This window comes from Engystomops pustulosus, chromosome 7 (assembly GCF_040894005.1).
Source record: "Engystomops pustulosus chromosome 7, aEngPut4.maternal, whole genome shotgun sequence".
NCBI lineage: Eukaryota > Metazoa > Chordata > Amphibia > Anura > Leptodactylidae > Engystomops > Engystomops pustulosus.
Window position 1 is genome coordinate 24,926,879 of NC_092417.1, and position 16,507 is coordinate 24,943,385.

At 44.6% G+C, this 16,507-nt stretch overlaps 1 protein-coding gene across 1 annotated transcript; it reads left to right on the top strand.

Annotated features, from left to right (window-relative positions):
- Positions 1 to 945, top strand: LOC140070094 (olfactory receptor 12D1-like). The gene has a single exon (XM_072116427.1). The coding sequence runs from the start codon at positions 1 to 3 to the stop codon at positions 943 to 945; it is 945 nt and encodes a 314-aa protein (XP_071972528.1).
- The last annotated feature ends 15,562 nt before the right edge of the window (positions 946 to 16,507 follow it).

Below are 16,507 nucleotides of genomic sequence, written 5' to 3' on the forward strand. Positions count from 1 at the left end.
ATGGAAGAAATTAATAAAACATTACTAGATGAGTTCATCTTCACAGGAATCACCGGGCAGCCCTGGCTCCAGAAGTTGCTCTTTGTTTTTGTACTTTTTTTCTACATTCTCGACATTTGTGGGAATCTCACCATAGTATCATTGGTGGTCAGAGATCCTACTCTACAGTCTCCAATGTATTTCCTTCTGGGAAACCTTTCTTTTTTGGATTTTCTGTTTTCTTCGGTGACAGTTCCAAAATTGATGGCTGGGTTGTTCATGATGAATTCAATTACTGTCAAGGGGTGTATCACTCAGATATATTTCTTCCATTCTTTGGGATGTACTGAGGGTGTTCTTTTGGCTTCCATGGGGTATGACCGATATGTTGCTATCTGCCACCCACTACAATATATAAACATAATGAGGAGGTCTACCTGTATTCAACTGGTTTTTGTATCATGGTTCACAGGTTTCAGCACTTCTTTAATACATGCCGTCATGACAGCCCAGCTGCCATTTTGTAATAATCAAAGAATCAAACACTTTTTCTGTGACGTGAAACCAGTAATAAAGTTAGCATGTAAAGATATCAGTGTGAACGAGATCACCCTGGCTACAGTGAGTGGCTTTCTAAGTATAGGCACATTTTCTCTTACTATGTTGTCCTACTTTTTCATCATTACTTCTATCCTCAAGATAAAATCTTCAAAAGGAAGGTCCAAAATATTCTCAACATGTTCCTCACACTTTACTATTGTCATCCTGTTTTATGGGACAGCCATGTGCACTTACCTAGGTTCTTCTTCTGAAACTTCACTGGAAAAAGACAGGATTGCTGCCATCTTATATACAGTTATTACACCAACATTAAACCCTATTATTTATACATTGAGAAACAAAGAAGTTATGAATGCAATCAAAAAACTGATAAAGAGGTCAATTGCCTTAAGGCTTCATCTGTAATAATGACTTCACGTCTCCCACAAAAATTTGATGGGGAAATAACTAATGTGCCAAGTTGAGCAGTAGATTATTTTTTTTTATTCACAATACTCTAGTACATTTAAACTATTGTCATACAACTACCTCATAAATAAACAAACTCTATTAGGCAATCATGGGTCTCATGAATAGGGAGGAGCATTCCAAACCACAATGTTCTTCAGCCAGATGTTGGGGTGTGGCGTTTGAACTTACCCCCACTGGTAAAACATGCGATAATTGCCAACTAAGGGTGTAAACTCTTTAAATGCCACCGGCTTTTAAATGCCTTTATGGGTTACTACAGTGCCAGTGATTGGTACCAGCACTGATCCTGGTTTTTGGGGTTTAGGTTCATGTGCCTCAACCAAACCTTTTTTTTATGAAAACAATGAGAAAATTCCCATAATTATACTAAAGTTTATACCTTGTTTACTTAAATCAGTCTGTCACATAAGGGTTGGTAGGGTTTCTTTAAACCAGGCTGTGTCTCATAAGTTGTTTAATAAATGTTCATTTGGTCAACAGATTCCCTCTTACCCCCTTTAACCCGACACACTAGTAGGCTTGGTTCTTTCAAACTCTAGTAGAAATGAAGCAAAAATATGTAGGTGGAGATTTACCACTACCTTTATCCTAAATGTTAAAATAAAAAAGTTGCAGATTATAGCGTAATGCCATTTTTGCACACTATTTTGCGACTTCTCCACATTTGCACCCCAACTTGTGGTGCAATGGTTTCCAATAGATTTATCTTTCCAATTTTATCTTAATATTTATCTTACAAATCAATCTTTTTAGACTAAAGTTAGATGTATTTGCCAACTGTGATTTTTTTTAAAAAAATGCAAAAAAGTTGCAAATGCTAGGCAGCACTGACCTGTCTAAGTATGAAAAACAAATTAATTTTAGGTGTAATAATGCTTTATTTAGAAACATCAAAAGTTTAGCAAATCTGGACAAATTGCCTATTCCTTTTTATCTTTTGGAAAAACATTTTTTATCAGATTTATCAGACACCCATCCGTGAGACATTTTGCATAAATGTAATTTGTGATTTAAAAAAAAAAAAAGTTGCATTCTCCACACCTGGAAGCAATAACAGGCACAGGTGCAATTTAACACAAGGAGAATCCACCAAAAATTAGATTAAGAAACTACACATAAAAGTAACCAGACAACTAGAAAACTAGAAAGAAAAAGGATAAATCTCCCCCATAGCTAGCATAATGGGCCAGATGTATCACACATTTTTTCTGTTGTTTTTGTGACTTTTCATACTGTCGTACTGTGTTTGTGTCAGTTTTGCGACTAAACACCAAACTAGCCGCGCAGCAAAAATAACCATGTTTCCCTCATTTATCCTACCAATGCAAATGTCTTACTGCGCCTAATAATATTCATCTTTTTGCGGCTTTTCGTTTAGGCGCAAAAAAAAGGTGCAAGAACATCCCAGCCCGAAGGTGGCATAACTGAGAAGCAACACTGAGCTCTTGTAGAGAGCAGCAGAGCACAACAGACACTAGTACAGACTCTACAGACACTACAGACACTACAGATCCTAAAGACACTAAAGACACTACACATACTACAGACACTATAGATACTGCAGACAATATTGTCCTGCATTTATTTACAGTTAACCCCTTCAGGTCTATGCCATTTTAGACCTTTAGGACCAGGCCTGATTTTTAAAATTTGCCCTGTGTCATTATAGAAGGTTATAGCTCTGTGACGCTTTAACATATCCAGGGTATTTTGAGATTTTCTCGACACACATTGTACTTTAAAGTAATAGAAACATTTTGATGATATCTTTTCTGTTTGGTTATGAAAAAAATTCAAATTTCGAAAAATTATTCATTTTCAAAGTTCAAAATTTCCTGCTTTTCAGGCAGATAGTCATAGTACCCAAGTAACTTAATAACTAACATTTCCCGTATATCTACTTAAAATTGGTATAGGGATTTATGCATCCGCTCTCTTTTCTAGGTTTTTAGGAGGTTCAGAATTTTGGGTGCAATTCTGCTCATTTTTAGGCAAATCACCAAAACCCTTATTTAGAGTCACCTGATCAGCTTTAAGTGACAGTGAGAGACATAAACAGCAGTAAAACCCCATAAATCATGCTATTTTATGAAAAATCAACTTTAAGAAGTGTGTCAACCCTTTAGAAGCTTCACAGGGGTTAATACAAAATGGAGGTGTAATTTATAAGCTGTAATTTTTTTAGACAATATATTAATTTTGGCCAAAAATTAAACCGTCACAAATAATTAAATGACAAAAAACTCCAAAAGGTATAATAACTAGAGATGAGCGAGCACTAAAAGGCTCGAGTGCTCGTTATTCGAGACAAGCTTTTCCAGATGCTCTAGTGCTCGTCTCGAATAACGAGCCCCATTGAAGTCAATGGGAGACCCAAGCATTTTTCAAAGGGACCATGGTTCGGGAATAAAATGTGTTATTTAATTGAAAAAGAATGTCTTCTGATAAGTTAGCAGATGTATGCAAACATCTGCAATCTATTCTTCACTGTTCCGCGCGTATATTATCTCCCGACAAGTTAGCAGATGTGAAGAACAGTGAAGAATAGAATAAAAACAGTGAACACAGTGAACACAGGATCATTTAAGTGAAAAACGCAGTGAAAAACACAGTGAAGAATAGATTGCAGATGTTCGGCACATCTGCTTACTTGTCAGGAGATACTCTGTCCCGGGATCCGCTCCTCTTCTTCCACTGAAGTCTCCGTGCTGCCCCGATGTCTCCGTGCTGCCCCGATGTCTCCGTGCTGCTGCCGCTGCCCCGATGTCTCTCTGCTGCTGCCGCTGCCCAGATGTCTCCGTGCTGCTGCCGCTGCCCCGATGTCTCCATGCTGCAGCTGCTGCTCCGATGTCTCCGTGCTGCTGCCGCTGCCCCGATGTCTCCGTGCTGCTGCCGCTGCCCCGATGTCTCTGAGCTGCTGCCGCTGCCCCGATGTCTCCGTGCTGCTGCCGCTGCCCTGATGTCTCCGTGCTGCTGCTGCCCCGGTGTCTCCCTGCTGCTGCTGCCCCGGTGTCTCCCTGCTGCTGCTGCCCCGGTGTCTCTGTGCTGCTCCCCGGTGTCTCAGTCCTGCTCACTGTGTTCTTCAATGTGTTCTTCACACATATATATTGTTCTTCACATACTATTTTGTTTGCACCGTTTCGCGTGTATCTTCCGACAAGTAAGCAGATGTGCCGAACATCTGTAATCTATTCTTCACTGTGTTTTTCACTGTGTTTTTCACTTAAATGATCCTGTGTTCACTGTGTTCACTGTTTTTATTCTATTCTTCACTGTTCTTCACTGTGTTTTTTTAATTAAATGCTCGATCTCGAGCAGGGGAAATACTCGTCCGAGCAACGAGCCGTTTTGAGCACCTTAATACTCGAACGAGCATCAAGCTCGGACGAGTATACTTGCTCATCGCTAATGATAACCAATTTCTCCCGAGTCTGAGGATACCCCATATGTGTTGGTAAACTGCTATATGGGCACACGTGCGGGCAATAAAGCAGAAGGAGGCACCATTCAGAGCAGATCTGTATTGTCACATTTTACAGGCTAAAAAATGTTTACTTTTTTGCAATCTGGACATATGGGGGATTATTTTTTTGTGGATGAGATCCAGTTTTCAGGTACATCATTTACAATAGTTAATAATCAGATTTGATTAACTCTTTCTTGGTGGTGGTTAAAAAAATCATTAATTCTTGTTTATGGTAGCATCGTACCATAAAAATAATGTGTTATCTTTATTCTATGGGTCATCACGATTATGGTGATACATTTATATGGCTTTTTTATGGTTAACTTGTTTTGCAGAATATAGAACTCATTTAATGAGAAAATTGCTTGTTTTTGCATCGCCAACAATGGGCAGAAAATTTACATTTTTTTTGTTTACAGAGCTAGTTTAGAGCTTACTTCTTGTGGGACAAGCTTTACTTTGTCTTGGTATCATAATGGGGTAAATTTTACTTTATGATCACTTTTCATGCGCTTTTTTGAGTTCAAATGTAAAAATTTCATAATTTTTGTGAGGTTTTTTTTTTGTGTTTTCTTTATGGCGTTCACCATATGGGTTCAATGTCAATTTTATTTTTTTGTACGGGTCGTTACTAGAGATGAGCGAGCACTAAAATGCTCGGGTACTCGTTATTCGAGACGAACTTTTCCCGATGCTCGAGTGCTCGTTTCGAGTAACGAGCCCCATTGAAGTCAATGGGAGACTCGAGCATTTTTCAAGGGGACCAAGGCTCTGCACAGGGAAGCTTGGCCAAACACCTGGGAACCTCAGAAAAGGATGGAAACACCACGGAAATGGACAGGAAACAGCAGGGGCAGCATGCATGGATGCCTCTGAGGCTGCTTAATCGCACCATTATGCCAAAATTATGGGCAACAGCATGGCCATGACAGAGTGACAGAATGAAGCTAGATAGCATCTAAAACATCCAATAATTGACCCTGACACTATAGGGGACGGCATGCAGAGGCAGCGGCAGCAGCGGAAGGCTAGAGAGTGGCATGGCGACATACCCTAAATGGACTCAGGCTTCAAACCAATGGGTAGCAGAGAGGAACCAAAGAAGGTGAGCAAGAAGCGCTCAAATAATATTGGTACATGATAAAAGTTTGCCAGTATATTTTGTGGATTACACAGCAGGGTGGCGACAAAGTTAACATGGAAGCCATGAAAACAATCCAAAATTCTGCCTGACACAGCTCGTTTGATAAGGGGACGATGTATGGAGGCAGTGAACTAGTAGTAGATTAAAGGTACTGCAGTTAAAACTATGTTAGTTGGTTCTTGGCATGGAGCTGGCGCTCCGCTGCCAGGCGAGCTTTCGCCAATCCAAGCCCCTGTCTCTAGGCTACTCCCCAAACAGCACTTCTAAGAACCTTTCGGATAAGATCAAGTGTAGTAGCGTTCTTATAAGTTTGGGATATGGCGGGTGAGGGGAATGTAAACATCTGCGCAAGAAGCGCTGAAATAATATCCGTAAATGAAAAAAGTTTTCCAGTATATTTTGTGGCTTACACAGCAGGGTGGCGACAAAGTTAACAAGTTTGATGTGGAATGCCCTGCAATAGCTCCTTTTATCACCTAGGCTCAGCAGTTTGAGCACCGCCTGCTGTCGCTTAGCAACGGCACTGCTGCTGTGCCTAGAGCTACCGACTGATGGCGCCATGCCCACGGATGGTAATTCGGAGGAGGAGGAGGTGGAGGAGGGGTGGGAGGATTTGGAGGTATAGTAGGCCTTTGAGACCTGGACCGAGGTAGGCCCCGCAATCCTCTGCGTCGGCAGTATATGACCAGCCCCAGGGTTAGACTCGGTCCCAGCCTGCACCAAGTTAAGTGTAGTAGCGTTCTTATAAGTTTGGAATATGGCGGGTGAGAGGAATGTAAACAGATGCGCAAGAAGCGCATGATGCGCATGGAGCTGGCGCTCCGCTGCTAGGCGAGCTTTCGCCAATCCAAGCCCCTGTCTCTAGGCTACTCCCCAAACAGCACTTCTAAGAACCTTTTGTATAAGATCAAGTGTAGTAGCGTTCTTATAAGTTTAGGATATGGCGGGTGAGGGGAATGTAAACAGATGCGCAAGAAGCGCATGATGCGCATGGAGCTGGCGCTCCGCTGCTAGGCGAGCTTTCGCCAATCCAAGCCCCTGTCTCTAGGCTACTCCCCAAACAGCACTTCTAAGAACCTTTTGTATAAGATCAAGTGTAGTAGCGTTCTTATAAGTTTAGGATATGGCGGGTGAGGGGAATGTAAACAGATGCGCAAGAAGCGCTGAAATAATATCCGTAAATGGTAAAAGTTTGCCAGTGTATTTTGTGGATAACACAGCAGGGTGGCGACAAAGTTAACAACTTTGATGTGGAATCCATGAAAACAACCCAAATTTCGGCCTGACAAACCTCGTTTGATAAAGGGACGATGTATGGAGGCAGCTATATGGACGACTTTTGGAGGTAGCAATGGAGACAACGTGTGGAGGCTGCTATGGAGACAATTCAATTTGGATAGTGCCTGTATGTGGCAGTCCAAAAAATTTTTCAAACCAGAGGAGCAGGTAGGTGGCCCTCCAGAAAAATGGAATAGATTGAGTGCCTGTATGTGGCAGTCCAAAAAATTTTTCAAACCAGAGGAGCAGGTAGGTGGCCCTCCAGAAAAATGGAATAGATTGAGTGCCTGTATGTGGCAGTCCAAAAAAGTTTTCAAACCAGAGGAGCATGTAGGTGGCCCTCCAGAAAAATGGAATAGATTGAGTGCCTGTATGTGGCAGTCCAAAAAAGTTTTTAAACCAGAGGAGCAGGTAGGTGGCCCTCCAGAAAAATGGAATAGATTGAGTGCCTGTATGTGGCAGTCCAAAAAAGTTTTTAAACCAGAGGAGCAGGTAGGTGGCCCTCCAGAAAAATGGAATAGATTGAGTGCCTGTATGTGGCAGTCCCAAAAAATTGTTTAAAACAGAGGACCGGAAAGGTGGCCCTCCAGAAAAATTGAATAGATTGAGTGCCTGTATGTGGCACTCCCAAAAATTGTTTAAAACAGAGGACCGTGTCGGTGGCCCTCCAGAAAAATTAAATGCATAAAGTACTATACCTAGAGCCAGTGGGCCCTGTCAAAAAACAGCCAGTTTCCTCTGCTTTACTGTAGAAAGAGGAGGAGAAGGAGGAAAATGAGGAGGAGGAGGAGTGGATAAATTATTCAGGTTGAGCTTCCTTCACCTGCTGGAGATTTGAAATTAGGAGAAATCCATGCTTTATTCATCTTGATAAGCGTCAGCCTGTCAGCGCTGTCAGTCGACAGGCGTGTACGCTTATCGGTGATGATGCCACCAGCTGCACTGAAAACCCGCTCTGACAAGACGCTAGCGGCAGGGCAGGCAAGAACCTCCAAGGCGTAGAGCGCCAGTTCGTGCCACATGTCCAGCTTTGAAACCCAGTAGTTGTAGGGAGCTGTGTGATCATTTAGGACGATGGTATGGTCAGCTACGTACTCCCTCACCATCTTTCTGTAAAGATCAGCCCTACTCTGCCGAGACTGGGGACAGGTGACAGTGTCTTGCTGGGGTGACATAAAGCTGGCAAAAGCCTTGTAAAGCGTACCCTTGCCAGTGCTGGACAAGCTGCCTGCTCGCCTACTCTCCCTCGCTACTTGTCCCGCAGAACTACGCACTCTGCCGCTAGCGCTGTCAGAAGGGAAATACTGTTTCAGCTTGTGCACCAGGGCCTGCTGGTATTCATGCATTCTCACACTCCTTTCCTCTCCAGGGATGAGAGTGGAAAGATTTTGCTTGTACCGTGGGTCCAGGAGAGTGAACACCCAGTAATCGGTGCTGGAATAAATTCTTTGAACGCGAGGGTCACGGGATAGGCAGCCTAGCATGAAATCTGCCATATGCGCCAGAGTACCAACGCGTAAGAATTCACTCCCCTCACTGGCCTGACTGTCCATTTCCTCCTCCTCCAACTCCTCCAACTCCTCTTCTTCTGCCCATACACGCTCAACAGTGTAGGACTCAACAATGGTCCCCTCTTGTGTCTCGCCAACATTCTCCTCCTCTTCCTCCTCATCCTCCTCCACCTCCACCTCCTCCGATATGCGCTGAGAAACAGACCTAAGGGTGCTTTGGCTATCAACAAGGGAATCTTCTTCCCCTGTCTCTTGTGAGGAGCGCAAAGCTTCCGACTTCATGCTGACCAGAGAGTTTTTCAACAGGCCAAGCAGCGGGATGGTGAGGCTGATGATGGCGGCATCGCCACTGACCATCTGTGTTGACTCCTCAAAGTTACTCAGCACCTGACAGATATCAGACATCCACGTCCACTCCTCATTGTAGACTTGAGGAAGCTGACTGACCTGACTACCAGTTCTGGTGGAAGTTGACATCTGGCAGTCTACAATCGCTCGGCGCTGCTGGTAAACTCTGGATAACATGGTCAGTGTTGAATTCCACCTCGTGGGCACGTCGCACAACAGTCGGTGAGCGGGCAGTTGGAGGCGGCGCTGCGCTGCCCTGAGAGTGGCAGCATCTGTGCTGGACTTCCTGAAATGCGCACAGATGCGGCGCACCTTCGTGAGCAAATCAGACAGATTGGGGTATGTCTTGAGGAAACGCTGAACTATCAGATTTAACACATGGGCCAGGCATGGCACATGTGTCAGTCTGCCGAGTTGCAGAGCCGCCACCAGGTTACGGCCGTTGTCACACACAACCATGCCTGGCTTCAGGTTCAGCGGTGCCAGCCACAGATCAGTCTGCGCCGTGATGCCCTGTAATAGTTCTTGGGCGGTGTGCCTTTTATCGCCTAGGCTCAGCAGTTTGAGCACCGCCTGCTGTCGCTTAGCGACGGCACTGCTGCTGTGCCTAGAGCTACCGACTGATGGCACCATGCCCACGGATGGTCGTTCGGAGGAGGAGATGGAGGAGGGGTGGGAGGAGGAGGAGGCATAGTAGGCCTCAAACACCTGGACCGAGGTAGGCCCCGCAATCCTCGGCGTCGGCAGTATATGACCAGCCGCAGGGTCACACTCGGTCCCAGCCTCCACCAAGTTAACCCAATGTGCCGTCAGAGATATATAGTGGCCCTGCCCGGCAGCACTCGTCCACGTGTCCGTGGTCAGGTGGACCTTGTCAGAAACGGCGTTGGTCAGGGCACGGATTATGTTGTCTGACACGTGCTGGTGCAGGGCTGGGACGGCACATCGGGAAAAGTAGTGGCGGCTGGGGACCGAATACCGAGGGGCGGCCGCCGCCATGAGGCTGCGAAAGGCCTCGGTCTCTACTAGCCTATAGGGCAGCATCTCCAGGCTTAGCAATCTGGAAATGTGCACATTAAGGGCTTGGGCGTGCGGGTGGGTTGCACTATATTTGCGTTTCCGCTCCAGCGTCTGGGGTATGGAGAGCTGAACGCTGGTGGATGCTGTGGAGGATCGTGGAGGTGACGATGGGGTTTTTGTGGCAGGGTCCTGGGCAGGGGGCTGACTATCAGCTGACACAGGGGAAGGAGCAGTGGTGTGCACGGCCGGAGGTGAACGCGCTTGTTGCCACTGAGTGGGGTGTTTAGCATTCATATGCCTGCGCATACTGGTGGTTGTTAAGCTAGTAGTGGTGGAACCCCTGCTGATCCTGGTTTGGCAAATGTGGCACACCACAGTCCGTCGGTCATCCGGTGTTTCCTTAAAGAACCTCCAGACTTCTGAAAATCTAGCCCTCGCCGCAGGAGCCCTCGCCACGGGAGCTTCACTAGTTGACACATTTGGCGCTGATGCACCAGCTCTGGCCCTGCCTCTCCGTCTGGCCCCACCACTGCCTCTTCCAACCTGTTCTGGTCGAGGACTCTCCTCCGTCTCAGAAGCACTGTGTTCACCCGGCCTCTCAACCCAGCTTGGGTCTGTCACCTCATCATCCTCCGATCCCTCAGTCTGCTCCCCCCTCGGACTTCCTGCCCTGACAACAACTTCCCCACTGTCTGACAACCGTGTCTCCTCATCGTCGGACACCTCTTTACACACTTCTTCCACTACGTCAACAAGGTCATCATCACCCACAGACTGCGACTGGTGGAAAACCTGGGCATCAGAAAATTGCTCATCAGCAACCGGACAAGTGGTTTGTGACTGTGGGAAGGGTCCAGAAAACAGTTCCTCAGAGTATGCCGGTTCAAATGGCAAATTTTGCTGGGAGGGGGCAGACTGGGGGGGAGGAGGCTGAGGTGCAGGAGCTGGAGGAGTGCCGATTTCGGTGACATGGGTGGACTGCGTGGAAGACTGACTGGTGGACAAATTGCTCGAAGCATTGTCGGCAATCCACGACATCACCTGTTCGCACTGTTCTGGCCTCAACAGTGCTCTACCACGAGTCCCAGTAACTTCAGACATGAACCTAGGGAGTGTAGCTCTGCGGCGTTCCCCTGCTCCCTCATAAGCAGGTGGTGTCTCACCCCGCCCAGGACCACGGCCTCTGACCCCTGCAGTAGTTGGACGCCCACGTCCCCGCCCTCGTCCTCTACCCCTAGCCCTCGGGTTAAACATTTTGAAAATGAGAGTTATAACTTGTATTTTTTTTTTAACTTTTTTTTTTTTTTTTTTTTTGTGTTTTTTAGTTTTTAAAACCAAACGATGCTATCCTATTGCTATGGCTATTTTCTAGCCAAGTATTACAGCACACTACTATGCCAGATGAGATGACGCTGAGTTATGAAAAAAATAAACGTAAAATAAAAAAGAAACTGGCAGACTGTGCCTAGTTGAAATACAACCCCGGGCCCTAATAAATTTTCCCACTTCGGTCTTTGCGATGGATATGTGCGTCACTAAAACACAGTGGTCGCAAGTCTGACTCCAAATTGCTCCCAATTTGATAGTAGATGCACTGCAGCAAGTACAGCCACCAGCAGATCAACCAGAAATCAAATATATATAACGCTACTGTAGGCGTAATTAAGACGTTTGTATTCTCCTATGGCTATTTTCTAGCCAAGTATAACAGCACACTACTATGCCAGATGAGATGACGCTGAGTTATGAAAAAAATAAACGTAAAATAAAAAGAAACTGGCAGACTGTGCCTAATTGAAATACAACCCCGGGCCCTAATAAATTTTCCCACTTCGGTCTTTGCGATGGATATGTGCGTCACTAAAACACAGTGGTCGCAAGTCTGACTCCAAATTGCTCCCAATTTGATAGTAGATGCACTGCAGCAAGTACAGCCACCAGCAGATCAACCAGAAATCAAATATATATAACGCTACTGCAGGCGTAATTAAGACGTTTGTATTCTCCTATGGCTATTTTCTAGCCAAGTATAACAGCACACTACTATGCCAGATGAGATGACGCTGAGTTATGAAAAAAATAAACGTAAAATAAAAAGAAACTGGCAGACTGTGCCTAATTGAAATACAACCCCGGGCCCTAATAAATTTTCCCACTTCGGTCTTTGCGATGGATATGTGCGTCACTAAAACACAGTGGTCGCAAGTCTGACTCCAAATTGCTCCCAATTTGATAGTAGATGCACTGCAGCAAGTACAGCCACCAGCAGATCAACCAGAAATCAAATATATATAACGCTACTGCAGGCGTAATTAAGACGTTTGTATTCTCCTATGGCTATTTTCTAGCCAAGTATTACAGCACACTACTATGCCAGATGAGATGACGCTGAGTTATGAAAAAAATAAACGTAAAATAAAAAGAAACTGGCAGACTGTGCCTAATTCTACTCAAACCCCTAATAAATTTTCCCACTTTGGTGTTTGAGGTGGATATGTGTGTCACTAAGAGCTAAACACAACGGTAGCAAGTCCCCCTGCTAATTCCTCACAATATGGTACTAGCTGCAAATAAAAAAAAAAAAAAATTATAACGTTATTGTAGCCCTAAGAAGGGCTGTTGGGTTCTTTAAGAATCACTCCTGCCTAACAGTAAGCTAATAGAACACCCTAACGCTTTCCCTGAGCAGCAGCAGCTCTCTCCCTAGCGGCATCCAGACAGAGAATGATCCGAGCAGCGCGGGCAGCGGCTAGTCTATCCCAGGGTCACCTGATCTGGCCAGCCAACCACTGCTATCTACGTGTAAGGGTACCACGTCATGCTGGGTGGAGTGCAGAGTCTCCTGGCTTGTGATTGGCTCTGTTTCTGGCCGCCAAAAAGCAAAACGGCGGGAGCTGCCATTTTCTCGAGCGGGCGAAATACTCGTCCGAGCAACGAGCAGTTACGAGTACGCTAATGCTCGATCGAGCATCAAGCTCGGACGAGTATGTTCGCTCATCTCTAGTCGTTACGGACGCTGTGATGCCCAATATGTTGTGGTTTTTTTTGGTGATTTTCACTTTTTTATGGTTCATTTGATTATTGAATGGGATGGAACTTCTGGGGACTTTTATTCTTTTTTAATCATTTTTTTTAATTGCACCTTTTTTTTTAAACTTTTTTTTACCATTTTATTTTGTCCCAGGGTGGGGCATGAACAAGTGATCATTTGATCCCTTGTTCATTTTAATATACTGCAATACCAATGTATTGCAGCATATTACATAGTCAGCCTATGCATTCTGCAAAGGCTTACAGCTACACTGTTAGATCATGCACAGTGCACGATCCTAACAGGCTTCTACTATAGGCAGCCCTGGGGCCCTGCAACGAGGGTGCCGATCGTCGCGGTGATGCACCATAGACGCCGCGGTCATAGGGTTAAAAAGGTGGGATAGCGATAAATGTGATCCCGGCTGTTACTGCAGAAGCTGAGCCCGTGCATTTCCATGACGTAATTCTCCGTCTACCCTATGACGTAGAATCACGTCAAGGTGCGGAAAGGGGTTATTGACCTTCTATTTACAAAACAATCTGCAAAAGCCTCAGCTTAGAGCAGAAGAGAAGTTTGTAGGATTTTTCAGACATTACAGAGAAGTGTCCTGTGTAGCAGGATAACCACACTGGTGTCTGAGGAAGATACTGGCCAGAATTACAGGGGGGCAGCACTGGGGATCCCTTCCAGGAGAAGAAACTGCTGAGGAGGTCACTGGGTGCTGGGTGTCACACAGCTCTGCTGTGAGGGTCATTTTCATGCTGGGGAGTGGGAGAGAAGCAGGTAGGAGTTTGTAGGAGGATCACATGTAAGAGCCTGAATCTAAAATTGCGCCTAAACTGCGCCTAAACTGCACCTAGATTGCGCCTAAAGTAAAGTGACTAATAAGAGGCAGGAAATCAACTCATCACGGATAATTGTAACTTGTATAATTCAATATTTTTTTCATTTTCAAAGACGAATGTTAATAAATTGTATTAAAAATGTATACATTATATAGTACTAACCTTACACTCACACATGGGGGGTCATTTATCTTATCTCTGTTTGTTTTGGCTAGTTTTTGTCTGTCTGTTTTTCTGTGTGTTACTTTGGTGATTTATCAATCTCACTTTTTCCTTGAGTTAAATTGTTTTTTTTCAAACCTCTTTTCACAACATGTGTAAGAAATATTGCAAAAATGTTTCACAAATGTCTCAAGTAATTTCATAACATTTTCTAAGTTTTTATTAAGTATGGTTTCATCTGAAGTTTTTTGTGCCAAAAAATGTTGGCAGACATTTCAAAATGTTCCCAAAAAGGCACAAAAATTACAATGTGCCAAAAAGATTCAGAAAAGACAGACAAAACAGGAATAAAAATAAATATAAATGACCACATAGTATACTTTATAGATGGTTTCTAAAATTTGAATAGGGGTTTTCAACTCTTTTGGTGCCTTAGGGGCTCTACAAAAATGTCACAATTCCTAAAATGATTACATCATATCTGCCCTCCAAAGAAAATGACAATGTTGCACCTTTTGTTTCTTTACTCTACTGGATACCCAAAAAGCAGGGCTTATCCACCCACATGTTGTCACAGTCTAGGGGAATAGTCCCATGGCACTAAGTCAGTGGACTCCCTGGACAACCGCGGGGAATAACAATACTAGCCGCAATCCGGGAGCGGAGTCTAGGTGAACTCCTGGTCTTCGCCAGAGCCCGCCGCAAAGCAGGATGGTCTTGCTGCGGCAGGGAGTCACCAAGTTGCTCCATGGGTGCGACTAGGTCCGTGGTGGTGGCCCAGGTAGGGACACAAGGACCACAGGAAGGCAGGACCTCGGATGGCTGGCAGGACCTCGGGAGGCTACTGGATTACCGGACCACCACAGGATACCAGGACCGCCACAGTATACCAGGACCGCCACAGGAACATGGGAACAACATGGAACACAGGAATCACAGAATACACGGAGGTGTCTGGAAACGCTCGGGAACACGGAGGGCTTTCTCTTCAGTAACAGGACATGAAGATCTGGCCAGGGATGCTGGGAGTCAGCATCAATGATGCCAGTACTTGATACTAGCACCAATAAGGAGGACGCTGGCCCTATAAATTCCTGGAGAGTCTCTCGTGCGCGCCCTAGCAGCGGGGACACGTGCAAGCTCGTCAAACAGCAGGAGCACCGCCGGACGGGCCGGAGCCGAGATCCGCAGACAGGAACCAGGGCATGTAAGTATGGAGCTGGGGCAGCGGGGGCAAACACAACGGAGCATCGACGGAGCATCTTTAATAATTTAGCACATAACAGATTGATCAGAAGTTAACTTCTAACATGAAGATTCCCCCACAAAATAACACGTCAGATTTAAGTCCTTTATGCATGCTCCCTCGGGTGACTTCACTTGGTGACTGTAGTGCTTACGGCCGGCATTCCTGAGGGGAATATCAATGAGGGGGTGTGCCTTAATTATCTTCTGACTGAGCCAGAAGGCACTCCGCCAGTGGAGGGGTGAGCACCTCCTGCTCATTTGCATAAAGTTATAAAGTCTTTATTTCAAAGTAGCAGACGTGCTGGAACATGGCAGGACGATTCCTTCATCACCCCTAAGAAACGAACATGAACGGTGACAGTCTAAAAGTGGTGGTAGATGTCTTTTGGGAATTGAGAAAATTAAACTTTAGAAATGGCAGTGTTCCAAAGTGGTGACAATAATCAAGTAGATTTATTCCAGTGCCAGCAGTGAAATAGATACACTTTACATTACATTTTTATCACCACTTTATATCAACTATGTCCAGCTTTGCCAAGCTTTGTTGCACCCAATACATAATGGATAGTGTAGCTCTGGACTTTTTCAGAGGCATAACCTTAGTATTTTTTGATGACAGAGCTGGCTGAGAGCTTACTTTTTGTGTGAACAGTTGTTCTTTTCAGTAGTATCATTTTGGGACATGTATACTTTTTGATCAGTTTTTGGAACATTTATTGTGAAGTGATTTCATGAATAATTTGGTAAGTTTTTTTTTTCACTGAGTAGGGGTCAATAATGTTTCAGATTTATTGATCAGATTGTTACAGATGTAGTGATACCAAATATGGGAGGGGGGGTGTAACAATGGTGGAATATCTCACGAAATACACATCAGATCAAAAAATTAAATATATATAGCACAGACCAAAAGTTTGGACACAACTTTTTTTCAATGTATTTTCTACAATAAAAATTGTAGATTCTCACTCAAGGCATTAAAACTATGAATTAACCCATGTGTAATTATATGCTTAACAAAAAGTGTGAAATAACTGAAAATAAGTCTTAGATTCTAGGTTGTTCAAAGTAGCCACCTATTTTGCTGGCATTTTCATGATGAGCTTCAAGAGGTAGTCACTAGAGATGAGCGAGTATACTCGTCTGAGTATACTGCTCGGTAGAGTATTAGCATACTCGGACCGGCTCGTTACTCGGACGAGTATCTCGCCGGCTCGAGTTTGAGCATTAAATTAATAAAAGACAGTGAAGAACAGTGTTTACACTGTTCTTCAACACATTACACATGTTTACAGATGTTTGGCTTGTAAGAACACATTGAAATAACACTATTCTTCACTTTCCAGGTGTTCGCGCGTGTCTCCCGCTAAGTTCGGAGATGTGCACGAACATCTGGAATGTGAAGAATATTGTTCTTTCAATGTGTTCTGCACTTAAATG